This window comes from Dermacentor albipictus, chromosome 4 (genome assembly GCF_038994185.2).
Source record: "Dermacentor albipictus isolate Rhodes 1998 colony chromosome 4, USDA_Dalb.pri_finalv2, whole genome shotgun sequence".
In the NCBI taxonomy this organism is placed as follows: domain Eukaryota; kingdom Metazoa; phylum Arthropoda; class Arachnida; order Ixodida; family Ixodidae; genus Dermacentor; species Dermacentor albipictus.
In genome coordinates, this window is record NC_091824.1 from 144,422,670 (window position 1) to 144,437,627 (window position 14,958).

The following is a 14,958-nucleotide window of genomic DNA, read 5'->3' on the forward strand; positions in this document are numbered from 1 at the left end:
GCAAGGGGTTTTTTTCCGCGTGCACCGCACGCTGAGCACGCAAACTCACCGACGCGACGACGCCCCGGTATAAGCATTCTATACGTGCATCGACCGAGCAGCAGACGTGAATGGAATACGCGTGTATGGAAATGCTGACACAACACGCTACCGCCGTTTAGCCACGGCGTATGAAATAAGACGGGATTTTCGTTCACGCTCGACGCGATGCCATGGCGCCATCATTAGAGAGTAACAGCTTGACAAGTCCGCATTTGAGTTATTATTCCCCTTCATATCACCGTGCAGCTCCGCGGGGCGAAAATTAACAGTCACGTCGCTCAGTTAGGAGTGATAACCAGAAGGGCTCTTCCACTGACCGCTAATATAAAGCTCCCGTGCACGATGGATTAGTGGCTCACAATGGGCGAGCCACTGGGACAAAGCAGTCGGTTCTCGCTCGGAGCCCTTCTACTTTTCCTTTCTTGCTGAACTTGCAATCCTCGCCTACATGCCCGAGGCACCTACGTATGAAGTTCCTTTTATGACACCGATATACCAGGCACTACAAGCTGCCGAAGTCGTAACGGGATATCCCGCTATAGTGCCTGCACGGCCCGTTTTTGGTTCCCTCCGCGGCCCGCCGATAACGGCAGCTGTAAAGCCGTGACGGGCGCAGACACTCCTAAAACATAGCACGGATAGGGCTGTTCACGAACCGGGACTGGCCAGGCACGTATACGGCCAGCTGACAGCCACGCATCGAGCGCCGCTAGAGTCGACGCACGAGCACGAGGAAGTGAAACCTGCAACGCCTTAGAGCTTGGAAAGGGGGCGGCGGCGGCGTTAATCGAGAGAAGCAAAGCGAGCGATTAGGGCCTCCACCACCACGACGACCGGCAGTCACTAATTATCGTGTACGCACCCGGAGATACACAACGTTCGCATGCACCACCTGCGTTACACTGAACACGTAGCTCCGAAGGGGGGGGGGGGGGGGGGCGTTTTGTGCGAGGAGGATAATAGATGACAAATCGGAAAGCGGAGGCGAATATCTATAGCGACGTCCGCGTTCAGCGAGGCGCGGCAGCTAATGAGCGCGTTTCTTGGCCCGTTAATGAAGCCGGGCTGCAACGAAAGCGAAAGCAAATTGCCGCGCCCTGTATCGGCTCGCAAGTCGTCCTACGCACACGGTGCACGAAAGCCAGCATGCGCAGCCAGAGAGGCACGTAGCAACGTGCGTGCGTGCGTGTGAGTGTGCGTGTGTGCGCGCGCGCGTGTGTGTGCGTGTGTGTGTGTGTGTGCATGCGTGCGTGCGTGCGTGTGTGTGTGTGCGTGTGCGTGTGTTAACACACATGCGCGCGCATGTGTGTTATACTGTCCTTCCCACAATCCCCACGTGAAAACGGGCAAGCAAGTGCGCCTAGCAGACTACACGACTCGTCTGTCTACACGATTTTCCTCCAACATATATCCTATCATTCATTTATGGAGAGTTCTATCCTGTGCAGGATAGAACAGCCACAGTGCGAACAGCCACTGTGGGACAGCCACAGTGCACGGGCGTCTGTGCATGCACTGCATCTAACGTCGTGACGCACATCAACCGGAACATCCGCAACGTCACCGCGAGCGGGGAACCTCAAAACCTGGCACCGCCGTCCGCCTTTCGCTTGTGCGCGATTTCTGGCCGACCAAGGCTCCTCCTCCTCCTCCTCCTCGCAGTTAAGAGGAAGCTTTAGCTCGGGTGCTCCTATCTAAATACATGTAAAAGGTGAACTCGTTTTTCTCGACAACAACTGCACCGAATTTGACAAAATTCGTTGCAATTAAAAGAAAAGCTTAAAATCTCGTGACTGTTCGTTTCAAATTTTGGTTTGGATCCTCAATTTTTTACTAAAAGTTGGAAAAAATCGCAAATTTTCAAAAAACGAAACTATCAAGCTTAGAACTCTGTAACTCAGCAATGAAAATGATATCACAATTCAGTGAATTGCACCTAATAGTACATCTAAAGCGGACAAAATTGGTATGTCACAAATGAATCTCAAAAAATTTAATAATATGGAAACACAGCTTTTGCAAAACCCTTGTATACAACGTAACGAATTCACGTAAGATGCAAGTTGACATGTCAAATTTTTCCGCTAACAATGATTTAACGGATGCCGTTTAGAGAACTGTAATATCTGTTTTTCATGCAGAGTTATCAAACTTGTAAACTTCGTGATTCTATTTTTTCAAACTTTAGAATGTTTGAAAGTCTTTTCTACAAAATTCAGGCCCTAAATCAAAATTCCGCTTCCAATAGTCATTAGAATTTACCTTCCTCTTTCAAATACAACAAATTTCATTAAAATTGGTCCAGGGGTTATCTCAGAAAAGCGTTTTTGCGTTTTACATGTATTTGAATAGGCCGCGTCGGAGTCAGGCCCGAGCTAAAGCATCCTCTTACGTAGCCGTATGGAAGCTTCAACCCGCAAATCGGAAGAGCGCCTGGTGCCGCCGACGGGCGGACGCCCGGAAGTGTTGGCGACGCCGACGTGCAAGCAAGCGAGTGTGTCGCCAGCGCGTCTGGCGCGCACAAAACGACTATTCACCAATGCGCCTTCCGCGCCAGCTTATCCCTTGGGCGACCACTTCCCGAGGAAAGTAGTGACAGGGGACGGCAGAAAAGAGAAGAAGAAGAAACTAAGGACGAAGCCCGTTCACGAATCATCGCCGCAGGTATAAGCGTTACCAAAAGAAAGGCAGACAAAAGCGGGCACGACGCCAGTAAGGTGCACACCGGAGCGTTCCCGCAGAGGGTCGTTCGTTCCTGCAAGTACACACGCTGTGCAAGGCCGTCTACAACTGGCGACGGTCTGAAATAACGAGCGCGCTGCACGCGACGAAAAGATGCAACGTGTTCGACTTGTGTCAACGCTGCACCGCGGGCGCTTCGAGCGCGCGGTGCGGGGCCAGTGCCCAGAACGAGCCATTTCGTACAGCCACCAGTGGGTATATAGACTGATGCCAGCGGAAGACGCCACGAGATTGAGGCGACCTATTTTCATGTCGACATTTTCATGCCCACAGGTTCCACACACGGGCGGCGACGGAAATAACGATGATCAGTGCCCGTTGGCACCAAATCCCTTGTGCAACGAATTCAGAAGCAAATACAGTCACTTGCGATATGCAGAATCGCGAGCGATATGAACTCGTACACGCTGTGCCTTTTTCAGCACGTGTTCAGATGACGGGGCTTCTGCCACAGAAGATCAGCAGTGTCTTTATTTTTATTTTATTTTTATCTTTCTTATTCAGCGCATATCAGGTGATCGTCCATTGTGCAAGAAAAGTACCTCTATGTAGGCATCAGCTAGGCGTGTGCGAATATTCTACAATTTTTTCTAATAATTTTCTAATTCTTCACATCGTCCCATTGTGCGGCATCAAACATGAAAGTGAGGCAAGAAATGCGATGACTTTCATCCCATCCACAGTGGACATAACCTAACAGAGCATGCGGCATTGCTCGGGAAGCGAGACTTTTCCAGCTAAACAACGATCGCGCGTAATAAAATTTCGTTTAGACGTGACATTCAACAGTGGTCGTACTGTCTATGCATGCAGCATCCGTAACCTCTTATCGGATTAAACTTGAATATGTGTCATTGGCCCAATAGTGCCTCCGCAGCTGAATTGGTTAAAGCATTGCACGCGTAATGCAAAGACACGGGATCGTTCCCTACCTGCAGCAAGTTGTTTTTTCATCCACTTTCACTGCCATTAATTTATAATCTCTTTAATTCAATTACTAAGTACAAGTAATTTCGCCTATGTTTTTCTTGGCATTTTTGTTTGTTGGCTTCTCATGATATGATTAATTAAAATTGGGCCCCTCGATTAACCCCCTTTCTTCTCGTACTTATATATACATATTCAGGCTGTGGTTCCAAGACATGTGTTTCTCACCACCTCTTACCTCAGAAAGCCTTGGCGCTGCACTCCGGACATCTCGAAATGATGTCGACTTCGTAAATACCAGAAAAAGAGAGTTACAGTTTCGACCGACAGGCGAAGCATTGATTGCGATAGCAAATAATTAGACAGATATACACAGTACACTTAGTTGTTTATCAGCTGCATAAATTGGTGTAAACATTCGCTTATTAACTAAATTAACAAGCCCGTCACGTGTGCACAGGCAAACACAAATACATCTCGCTCGGTGACTATGGACACTCGCTGTCAGAACGCTGGTGCGAAGAGCGAATTCCCCTCGCTTCAACGTGAACCAGGCACGCGAGAACACAGCGCGTACGATGCCATCAGCTATCTCCGGTCAGCTAGCCTTCGAACCCAGTGCAGATTACCTCTGAGACATGCGCAGCCGTGCTTAGAGCTGCAGCTGGAGTAGAACAGATACGCACTAACCTGTACCATCACGCACTCCTTGCACTCCTAGCACACGTACGACTCCCCCTCCCCCCATTGCGCACACAAGATGGCGTGCACCATTCCTACCATTCTCCTTTGCGCGTGCGAGAAGACACTGCCGCATAAAGCCACTACCCATCTCGGCTCACCGTCACAAGCTTTCGCTTGCACCTACAGCATACAGCGCGCGGCCGCGATGTTACTGCACTTGGACTTTATACGAAACATCACGACGACACCAAGGGTGGGAATTCACCTCGAGTGCCAATGTAACCGATATTTCAACAAAAGGTAACAAGGCAGCGTCGGCAGCGTTGCTTGCACTCACTTTTTGCCCGGCGGCAGCTTGCTAGCCAAGTCAGACACCGCGCTGGACCACGCTCCCCACTTTTACTTTCTATCTGGCAACTTCAAGCATGCTCCTACCCTAACCTATACACTGCACACATTTTCTTCCCCACCCCAGTACTTGCCCATATGATGGTGCTACCCCAGCCCTCTACCGCTGACTATGGGAATGCCCAAAACCACCGGGCATCACACACATTCCCAACGACAACAGAGCGTTCTAGGAGGCACGGCTGACTGGCAGTACCTTGAAAGACCAAAGCTGGCTGATTGCTCGAGCCCATGCGGTCGCCTCGGCCAATGGAGTAGTACTGGCCTAAGGACACCACTATGCACCACCTCTCAGACGCATCAACATTTTTTCTAATTTAAAAAAAAGTTTATTCCTCTCTATCTCTCTCTATGGCCACTCACACGTACTCACTCGGCTGCTTGCTGCCACTTTGTTGTGGCCTCAAGCGGCGGCAGCGAGCTGGGCGTCTCTAATTTTTTGTTTTGTTTGTTTGTCCCCTCTCATTTAGGATGCTGTCAGTGACGCATCGATGTGGTCACAGCGTATTAATCGGGACCTTGGCCAAGATGATTGGCACTTTTGAGCAGGTGCTATCAGCCCACACTCTGTGCCCAAATATCAACATGTGAGCTCACAGTGTTTGAGCGAGATCCCAGCCTGATAAGGACGCCTCATGCGAGCGCAACAGTGAGGCGTAAATACTGCGTCACTCGTGGGCGTCTGCTAAAGGCGTGACAATTACGCTCTTACGTACTTTCAGGATTCAAAGTTGAATTGTGCGGAATTCATTATGATGCAGAAAATAGGAGCGTCAGCTTTTCGGATGGGTGAAAATGGTTATGCAGGGATGACTGACTTCAAAGTTGCATTAGGATCAATAGTCTTGACTCCGTGGCAAGGATGCTGTCTTGGCACAGTGCCTGTAATGTCACTGCCTGTAGACGCCGGCATATGCTGCCGATGCAGGCTAATGTGACCGAAAATATTAGTAGCGGTATTTTGCAAAGGCTCTATGCGGTCTATGCGCAGCCAGTGGGTTTCTATTTTCATGATATTGCTTACCTAAAAATTCCGCTTATCTCGAAATTATTTCCGGTTTTTATAACTTCGAGTTAACCGCGGTTCAGTGTAGTTTTCATTCACCAATAGATAATTACAGCGTGCACTAAATATCTAAAGAAAGAACCTAGCAAAAATATGGAACATGTGTGAGGAAAGACTGTGCTAATTGACCGTCACAGATAGAACTGCTTGTTTAAACAAGTTGCTGAGGAGCTGTGGAGCTGTTGTTTTCAAGCATTCATAGAATCTGCAGTGAAGGATGAGAAGAGACAGAACATCCCGTCATCCACCGCTGCACGGGATGACAGTTGGGCACACAGCATAGCCCTTCCCAACAGTAGTAACAAATGCAGGTCATGAAGCAATTGTGGTAGACTCCGATGATTGACAAGCCAGGGAATGTCAATGTGATAAAAGCTGGCAGGAACCAAGTACTAGGGAAAATCAAACAGTGAGAATTTCGTCACCATCTTGCTGTGTGCTAGGCAAGCCAAGCTGAATGTTAGTCATCGCCATAGGATGAGACACCTAAAGTGCAGGCTTCGGCAAATGTGGCCTATACATCAAAGGAGGTCCACCAGTCCGCACAGAACACCAATAAAATTAGAATTTTCACCACTTACCAAGGTCAAGTGTTGCAGTTGGTAAAAGCTGTCCAGAGCTCTTCACTTCATCGAATTTGTTGAACAATGCTTGCAGCCTGGTGCATAAGGAAGAAGAGAAAACGAGAAGAGGCACCACTTCATGATGATTGCCACCATGCACAAAGCGATTCTGCTATCGCATGCAGACACAGAGCAACCAGCAAACAACAATGATTGGCATAGTCATAGTCATAGTCACATAGTCTGCTGGGAGGTGTTGAATGCATACAAAACATAATGGACACAAGTCACAAGTGTAGTATCTGACAAGGGTCGATGATCAGCCTTGATGGTATGTGTACTTCCTTTCTGTCCACGTCATTTTTAGCACTTAACATCTGTTACTGTTTCAGTAACCATATAACTAAGACAATGTGGTAGTAATAAAACAACATTCTAGGCACTGTTGTAGCGTGCTAATGGATTATTGAATATTTTGAAATAAATTCCCAATGACATAGAGATGTTTGCGCCAACAAGCTAACTTGAGGTGAGAACAAAAGATGCGTGTTTCAGAAATCAATCAGCACACCTCATCAGTTCAAAAGTATTTTTTTCCAAGCTCATGCTTCATAGAAAGTGCCTCAAGTGAGTCTTTCTTCAACTACCTCTGAAATTATCTTCTGGGCCACACCATGAAGTAGACCTCAGGCCACAAATGGATATGCAAGCCTGAAGTCAACAAACTTGAATGGCCACCTAAAGACAAAAGTACTCTGTACAGTCTTCTGATAAATAGAGAGTTTTAGATTAGGGGACACAAGCGGCTCGCGTACACAAGAACTAGGGGCGACGGTACTGCACATGCGCACTACCGTCGACCCTAGTACTTGTGTACTCAAGCCACTTGCATCCCCTAACCTAATGCTCTCTAATATGGCAAGTTAGCCAGGCTGGTAGAGCTGCAGCGTCACAAATAAACTTGCTCAGGAGGAATCTGCAAGCTAGTTGGTTGGATGTTCTTGAATGAACAGCAGAATACTTAATGAGACATACACACACATTAAAACACAGATACACAGGCACTGAACTACAAGTTGTAGTTCAGCACCTGTGTGTCTGCGTTTTAATGTTTGTCTACCCCTCATTAGGCACGCTGCCATTCAATCACAAATAAACATCACCAAAATGAACATGGACACAGTGAAGAAAGAGAAACAGACAAACAGCCCTTTTCTTCACTGTTTCCGTCCCTATTTCAGCACTGTTTTTCCTGTTCTCTTTTGTGCACCATTATTCTGACACTCTTAATACTCCCCAGTGGCACATTGTAATGGCTCACACCTAAAAAATGCATTCTCTAGTTGAGAGGTACCAAAATATCATCCTCAGAGAGAGAGAGAGAGAGAGAGAGAGAATCAACTTTTATTGAGCCCTTAGTAAAGGTTGGTGCGTGCTGGCACCAGACAGGGTGGAACCTTCTTCTCAGGTCCCATATGCGTCCAGCAGTTCCTGGCCCCTTGCCGCCAGCGCGAGCTGGGTTGGTAGGTCGGGGCTGGACAACAAGGTCTGCCATCGCTCGGGGAGGTTGGGGCTGGGAAGGGTGGGGGGTAGGGATGGTGGGAGGTTCTTGAGCTTAGTGCACTCTGCAAGGATGTGTGCCACAGTGCCTTCTGATCGTCTGCAAAACGGGCATGAAGTGTCATGCTCTGTTGGGAACATCTTGTGCAAGAGCACGGGATGCACTAGTGACACCGCTTGCGTACGTCGCACCATCGTTTGCTGCCTTTGGCTGAGTTGCGAATGCGGACGGGGAAGCCTACATCTGCCGCTTCTGTACATTTGGGTGATGTCTTTGTAATTTGTTACAGGGTGCGGTAGCTCTGGCTCGTCCTCAGCCCGGATTGACAGTTCTCAGGCATAGTGGTCGGCGAGTGCGTTGCCTTCCACTTGCGAGTGAGCCGGGACCCACACGAGCTCAACGTCTCGTCCCGCTGATTTGCGTTTAGTGAGGATCGCTAGTGCGGCGGGTGAGATGTTCCCCTTGCAGTAGCTTGCGTAGGTGGTCTTGGAGTTTGTGACCATGGTCCTCACTCCCAGTTGTGCGAGTGCGAGGGCCACAGCCACTTCTTCTGCTTCGGCTGTATTCGTCATCCGTATCGACGCGCCTTTGACCAGTTTGTCAATGGTGGTGACGACCGCCGTTGCTCTGGTGTCGTGCTTGGGAAGCAAGGCGTCCGCGGAGAGAACCTCGGGGTCCTCTTCCAGCTGTCGAGCCAGTGCCTTGACCCGCGCAGTGCGTCTCTCGTCATTCCTCCCGGACTGCATGTTCTGGGGGAGGGGCTTGGTCTTAATAATGTCTCTCCACGTTGTGAGGAGCGGCTCCATTGTCGGTTGCTGTTCAATTTGCCATCGTATCTTGCGTAGGACAGCCCGGCCATGCTCTGTCCGGTTCAGCCTGACTCTCTGGTGGGATAGGTGTGCTTCCACCAGCTCTTCCACCGTGTTATGGGCACACATGTCCAGCAGCTTCTGCATTGACAAGTAGACTGGGATGCCCATGGCGAGCATGACTGCTTTCCTTATCGTCGTGTTCAGCGTCACGCGGTTCACCTTCGTAAGCTGGAGGTACGAGGCAAAGTACGTTACGCATGACATGACGAATGCCTGCACCAGGCGCAGTGCGTCTTCTTCTTTGATTCCTCTGTTCCAGTTGTTAACTCTCCAGATCATGTTCAGGACCTGCTCTGATGTGGTCTTCATTTTGTTGACGGCTGCGTGCACCTTGCCGTTGCTGCGCAACCGCAGGCCCAGTATCTGGATCTGCTGTGTTGGCTTGATCTCTGTACCTCAGCAATGGCTCATACTTCCCGTAAGCAAGCAAAGATGCAATGGCTCATACCCCCTTTAAGGCGGAGGCTACAAGAGCTCAGCAAATTGAAGCAAACAGTGCGCACATTCATTGAAATCACCCATACAACACACAGAACAGCATACGTTTCAATAAAGAACAAGCTCGAAACAAGCATCTGAACAATCAATAAAGTATTGCATACACCTCTTGGAAGTACGCTACGGCCGAGGATGCTCGCCAGGTAAAAACTCTTTTTTCCTCTGCACCTTTTGCCATAGTAGGAAAACCATCTAGCTAACTTTTGCTGCAACAGCAGCACCTAATGAGCTGAGATATGGGTCAGCAAATGTAACATGTAACACAGCCTGGCCACGATGCCACCTTAGTAGTGGATCCAAATCATGCGCATGCACGTGTGTCAACACCCACACTGAAGCTCGTGACAACCCACCCTTTTCATTTTTCTGTGCTGCCCTCTGCCACAAGCCGCTGGAAACGTTTTGAAAAGGTGCCGGGGCTTTCGACAATTGATTAGTGTACCTGCACTTACGTTGAGTGCGCGCCAGTTTTGTGTTTCGTGGATCGTGAGTCATTATTAATGGCTTCTCAGGGGCAGAATGTCATCCCTGGAAGCCATGAAGCACTCTATGACTACTGCGTCATGCGTCGTGTTTGTCATGCAAACAGTGCGGCCTATAGAGGCACGCTGAGTTCCCTTTGCTGACTCGGATGCTGTGGAGCTTGTTGTTGCTGATTTCTGCACATTCGAGCTCGCTTTTTGTATTCTTTCTAAACATTATTTAGACGTTTCGCACTTTTAAGAAGTGTTCGAGTGCAGCCTTCCGCACCAGATTTATCAAAGCGGTGCGCTTGTTTACATCGACATCTACAGACACCGATCGTCATTACCGCCAAATGTTGTGGAAAAGGTGCATCGCCGATATGAAATAATGTCAAAACGTAGGAAAACATACATATCTGCACATATTTGCCACGCTGTTCCACCCTGAGACGAGTCAAGATGAGCGGCCAAACAGCTTAAACAACAGTAACTGTGATCCATATAACATATTACGGGCTTGTTTATTTATTTCTAATTCTCACTTTTCTTTAACTCCATCACACTTACAGTTTACGCGTGCTATAAAACATTATTAGAGAAAACTGTGCTCGCATAAATGAAGTGCTCATTTTTAGGCCGTTTTGTTCTTTCACGAAAAAGCGGATACCATCATCGACACAGTTGGTATAACTGAGCGAGACGGTTGTTTAGACTGCTGTATACTGAATGTACCATCTCTTGTTTCCTGTTTGACGCAGAGCTAAACAGTACATCTCTGAATTGAGAAATGTGTCAGCATAACCACACATACAGACCCACCCATCTACGTAGCGAATGCGACCGGCAGCCAGGCATGGTGACATACAGATCAGCAGAAATACATAGAATCCAGTAACAAGTCAATCAGAATCAGATAGACGTAATACAGTTGTCATAAGTAACAAGCAAAAATGATTACTCACAAGCATAAAGCAGGTATCAAGCCCAGCTCATAACGTTCTAGCACAGCCACTTCATGAAAACACAGAAGGTGCAGCCTGCCAAGTTACACCGCAAACAATGGGTGAGCTAAAGCTTTCTCTTAAAGGGGCCTTTTCATAAGAACAGCCAATAGTATTGATGGGTCGAGCTGCTTTCAATGATGCTGCATGACAGCATTGCGGAAGCGAGAGCAAGCGATTTTCTTGCTGTGCTTGACAGGAGACTAAATTCCATGCTGCATGCGGTGCAGTAATATTTGGCTCACATGTTCACAGGAGCCTATTGCACAGATCGGCAACTTTTCTTTACCATGCTCAAAAAGTGTTTCACGGCCTTTTAAGACCATTAGACATAACAGTCAATCACAACATCAGATATCTGTTTCTTAAGACAACAAATCTTATTTATGTCTATGGTAGTGTGCTGTTTTAAAACCAACGTTTGCTATTTATTTTCTTTTTTAGTGTTTAAATACCGTAGTTACTTGCATAATGAATGCACTTTCTTGTCCTGAAAAATATGCGTAAAGCTGGGGGTGCGTTCATTATGCGAGGCAAAATTTTCAGCTTTTTTTTTCTGTGGCCACCTCTAAAGAAGTCGGTTTCACCCGAAATGCGAACCATCGATTGTGATAGCAAATGTGTAGACAGCTACACGAAGTAAGGGTAGTAGTTGTATTGACTGTATAAACTTGCAAACATTCACTTCGACGACGACGGCAAAAATACGGCTGGAGCATCTATATATAATTGCTATTGCAATAAAGTAGGAGGCACGATACGACTTGGCATCCAATATGGCGCAGGACACAGTCGTACCCGCCGGACACCGTACCAGACGCCTAATCGTACCGTGCATCTTCTACTTCATGGCAGCCAGTTTAGGGTGCGATAATTATGCGAGAAAAAGAAAAAAGAACATACTTTTTTATTGGAAAATGGGGGCTGCATTCGTAATGCGGGTGACTTCATTATGCGAGCAAGTATGGTACTCTCCATGTTATTCTCACAGCTGTGTTAGTTTCACAAAAGACCTTGGTTTCAGTGCCCTGTTTCCTGTCAATTGTTGAGCTCTGAAAAATGTAGCTCGACAATATCTTTCATGCCTCTGACACACCACAACAGCCTAAGCACAAATTAAGTCTGGCAATGTTGCTGAACCTGACATATGTGATAACCGCAGGTCCCAGTAGAGTCTTTGACTATGAGACCTCCTTTTGTATTTCTGATCTATTAAAAGACTTAACCACTTTGAAGCAATACACTTTGAAACTATATGTACACAATGCACACAACTGAAGTGTCAATGGTTTTCGCCCCAAAAAGTATTCTGCACCAACAGATTGAAGTGTATTGGTATGATTGCCACCACATATACCAAGAAATGAAATAAAATGTGTTTGTTAGTGCTGATAAAATAAACATTTTATCCTTGCATTTCCCAATAGGCAAGTCAGACCGACAATTCTCTAAAGTTCTTTTTTTTCATATATTCACGCTCAATTCGATTAAAGAGTTTAATCATTTATGCTCACCATTTATGCAAACTGGCAGTTGCAACTTAAACCAGGCCCCAAGAAAGTCACGTGCTTCCACAGTAAAATCGCCATACTCCTGCCCCACTTCTATTGCAACAACCACATTGTCAAATAAAAGGCCAAACTAGTCAACATGCTCATGGTGGTGGCAAATAGAAGGACACAGAAAAGGCACAAACGGAACATGTGCGGTACAATTTCATGTGTGATCTGTCACACGACCTGTCATACCAACAGCTACATCCAACAAGTTCCATCAAGTTCCCAAAGATTTAAGCAGTTAAACAGCCATCTTGAAGCCCTGTTATGTATGATATCTGACATCGCATGGTACCACACCCCTATCACACACATGACACAAATAATGACACAGCACACTTGTCCTTCCAGCTCATTCTTGCCTTGTCACACTGTACAGCTAAACCTCATAACAAAAACTTAATAAGGGACTAATATATAATGAAGTAATTGTAGTTCTCCTTAAAGTTCCCATAGGAATCCATAGAGTTAAAGTTCTGTTTTAACAAAGCAGAAGTTACCTTTACATGGATACAAAAAAAAAACTTTTTCAGTCAAGAATGATTCCCTGATCACCTTGCGCTCATTAGTTGGAAATACAGCAGTGCGCGATGCTTCTTGTAATCACCTGAATTGGCAGTTGAAAACTCTTGCGAGTTACCCGCTACCTAGCAATCCACTAAGCAGGCCACCGCTCTGCTGAGTCGGCAGTAACATGCGCACTCTATCACTGCCGCATCCAACCATGCTCAGCCAATATGCCCCAGCTCGCACTCTCTCCTGCACACTGATGCACACTGCGCCTTGGCTGAAGAAGCGCAAGGCCTGCTGTACGAAGAAACATGCAATACACACAATGTAAGCTAATTGCAGCCACAATAAGCTGCTACACATGTGCAGCCAGGGAACCATATATTATAATAATCAATTCATTTTAGATTTCTTTCATCCTTTGCCACTGGCTCTGACAAAGCCGCATTGCCATTACTGGCGGGATCAGGCACTAGGCAACACCATAAGAGTAGAAAATTAAATGAATTGTTACAAATAACAACCACTGCTCACATTGTCAGTGATTACTAAGCTTATCAGCATTTCCTGAATGTGCCGACAGAGTACTAGGCTCTGATTCAATGCAACACCTGCCACTGCACATTAATGTAAAGGAAACCTTTATTGTTGCAAGGTGACAAGCGTTGCACAAAACCATGCTTGCAGCTCACCTTGTCACACTCACGAAGCACTAGGATCTTTCATGGCACAACTCAATTGTGCACGACTGCCAAGATTGATTAGCATTGACAACTGCATTAGAGAAGGTAGACTCGCTGACAAAGACTCAGCGGAAAACAACCTTTAGTGGCCCTTTGATGGTGTGCCACGGGCTTTTGTAACAGCACACATTTGCCTTTCCTGGCTGCAGATGTCAACCATGAGGGTGAATACGCGATATAGTGCAGTAAGTGCAGCTCCCCTCCAACTTCGTTATTTTTAAGTTTTACTGTAGTACCATGAAGATATTTAACTCGCCCAGCTCAAGATCCTTCTGTAGTAAAGATGACAGGTACTCACTTGGCAGGTGGAATGCCGTACTTCTTACCCAGGTCTAACCGCACCCTCTCGCCAACGTGTGTGTAGATGACTACAAACGTTTGAAACGCCGCATCGCGCACCTGGAGCAAGATTGTGAAAAAGGAATTTTGCCCAATGTTTTTTCTCTATCACAAATCACAAAGAAGCACACATTATTTTCTTCAGCACAGACTGAGCACTGAGGACTCTTGCCAAAAGCACAGAAACGACAAAACTGTAGCAAGTTTATATTAAAAAATGGGACCAGTTTGCAGTGAGGATTTCCTAATTAATATAACACTTTTTCTGTTAGAAATGCTGTCCTTATCGGAGCAACATTATCAAAACAGCCTGCTTGAAAGTGGCCTTTACTGCTATTATTCTGCTCGTATCAGTTCTCCCTTGCGTGTCCCAACTCTTGCTCTGCCCTGCTTTCTTCAGGGGAGAAAACATTTCTGCAGAAACTATTTGCATAGTTCCCTTTTTCCAAGCATCAGGTGCTTTAAGTTATAAATTAAATTGGCCCTATACTGCCATTTGCTAGTCTCCGGGTTAAGCAAGGCGCTATAGCTACTGCTAACGAGAAAATCAGTAAACACGGGTCCTATTCCAAAACAAAGACAAACATTTCTTTGAGGACACCAAAATGTGACCATTTGCATGTTCTGCCACAGTAAAGTGAACATTTTTTTTTTCTCCTCTGAAAATTGTTAATGCCACTCAGATTTCTGCAAATCTCACGAACAATAGCAGTTTAAAAACCTCCATTCATGCACAACTTGGTTCACCTAATTCAGTCACCACAAGGAAGGACAACACACTCTCAACAACTTGGCCAGAATAAGTAAAGGCAACAAAAGGTGCACTGCGCAAGAGGACCGTTTAATGTCAGTAACTTGAGCTGCAAGTGAATCAGGCTATTCGCAATAGCTGCATTAAAGTGCTGCCCAAATAAAATTATCTCAAAGTTCTCGTCTGGGCTCTTCCCCCTGCTGTACCATTATTGTTTACGTTTACTGGCAT

At 46.6% G+C, this 14,958-nt stretch overlaps 1 protein-coding gene across 6 annotated transcripts in view; it reads right to left on the minus strand.

The window, feature by feature from the left end:
- The window catches only part of chb (chromosome bows), a 230,035-nt gene that overhangs the window by 192,614 nt on the left and 22,463 nt on the right, over positions 1-14,958 (minus strand). For all 6 annotated transcript variants that reach the window (XM_065432085.2, XM_065432083.1, XM_065432088.1 and 3 more), the window contains exons 8-9: positions 13,936-14,036; positions 6,451-6,527 (exon numbers count right to left, since the gene is read on the minus strand). In XM_065432085.2, coding sequence (XP_065288157.1) covers positions 6,451-6,527; positions 13,936-14,036 — 178 coding nt within the window. The remainder of the gene's footprint in view (positions 1-6,450; positions 6,528-13,935; positions 14,037-14,958) is intronic.